This window comes from Phaethon lepturus, unplaced genomic scaffold (genome assembly GCF_000687285.1).
Source record: "Phaethon lepturus isolate BGI_N335 unplaced genomic scaffold, ASM68728v1 scaffold23540, whole genome shotgun sequence".
NCBI lineage: Eukaryota > Metazoa > Chordata > Aves > Phaethontiformes > Phaethontidae > Phaethon > Phaethon lepturus.
Window position 1 is genome coordinate 3035 of NW_010512890.1, and position 1049 is coordinate 4083.

At 64.4% G+C, this 1049-nt stretch overlaps 1 protein-coding gene across 1 annotated transcript in view; it reads right to left on the reverse strand.

Annotated features, from left to right (window-relative positions):
* The window catches only part of SPDEF (SAM pointed domain containing ETS transcription factor), a 1286-nt gene extending 700 nt beyond the window's left edge, over positions 1-586 (reverse strand). Inside the window, exons 1-3 of the mRNA XM_010288690.1 lie at positions 529-586; positions 224-421; positions 85-132 (exon numbers count right to left, since the gene is read on the reverse strand). Of these exons, the coding sequence (XP_010286992.1) occupies positions 85-132; positions 224-421; positions 529-586 (304 nt within the window). The remainder of the gene's footprint in view (positions 1-84; positions 133-223; positions 422-528) is intronic.
* Between the last annotated feature and the right edge of the window lie 463 nt (positions 587-1049).

Genomic DNA, 1049 nt, shown 5'->3' on the forward strand with positions numbered 1-1049 from the left:
TAAGCCGTGAGCGACCTCTCAAATACCCCAGAACTGTCTGAGGCAGAAACGAGGCCAGTGGAGCTGAGCCTGCACAGAACTCACCGCAGTATCTCACATCTCCTGGGGTGGCTTTTTCCTTCATCCAGGCAGCTGGAAGGGAGGAGAGGGCAGTCAGAGGGGCATCTCCTGCTGCGCAGCGTCACCCACCCTCCCCAGCTCCCTCCCGGTCCCTGGCACCTACCAGACTTCCAGATGTCGAGGTGGGCGTGCAGGATGTCGCCGCAGGCCGGCGAGAGCTGGCAGAACTGCTCCTCGGACATGGCACACAGGTCTTTTCCCGACAGCTCCTGGAAGGACTTCCCGATCTGCGGCAGCCGGGACTGGGGCTCTGTCCACAGGATCCACTTCTGCACGTTGCTGGGGCTCCAGTCTGCAGGGTCTGGAGGCAGAGGGTGAGCGCGGCCAGTGATAGCCCTGGGCAGAGCCCGGGGAAACTCATCTCACCCCACAGCAGCCTCAGAAAACAATCCCCTCCTGCCCCGCTACATCCTGCCACCGGGATGGGAGCATCCCGCCTGCCCCGGTACCCTGAGGACAGGACCATCCCCTCGCCACCTCCTTCACTTTGGGATGCCTGATCCAGCCCTTGGGAGCCCCACACTCGCTCCCTGCACCATCCCGGGTGACACCAAATGCTTCAAGGGAGTGGGTGGCAGAGCCCGCAGGAACTTCAGCGCATCCTGAGGCTGTTTGTGTCACGGCAGCGCTGCCCCGGGGAAGTACCCCCGCGACGCCCCACGGCAGCAGTACCCCCGGGAACTCGGTCCTGGGCTGTCCTGCTCCCCTTGCACCCCCCCCATGTCCAGCTCGGGTAGTGCTGGCTGGCTCCGGGCTGTCCCCAGCCCCACGCCTTCACCCGCCCGTTCCTAATGTCCCAGGGAAAATGGGACAGAGAAAAGGATAACAAAAGCTGCGCCGTTTGCTCCTTGCTACTGCACAGCCTCCCCAGGATGCGTGCGAGGGGCACCTCGGGAACGATGCCCTGGGCGGGGCAGGGACCCCCAGCG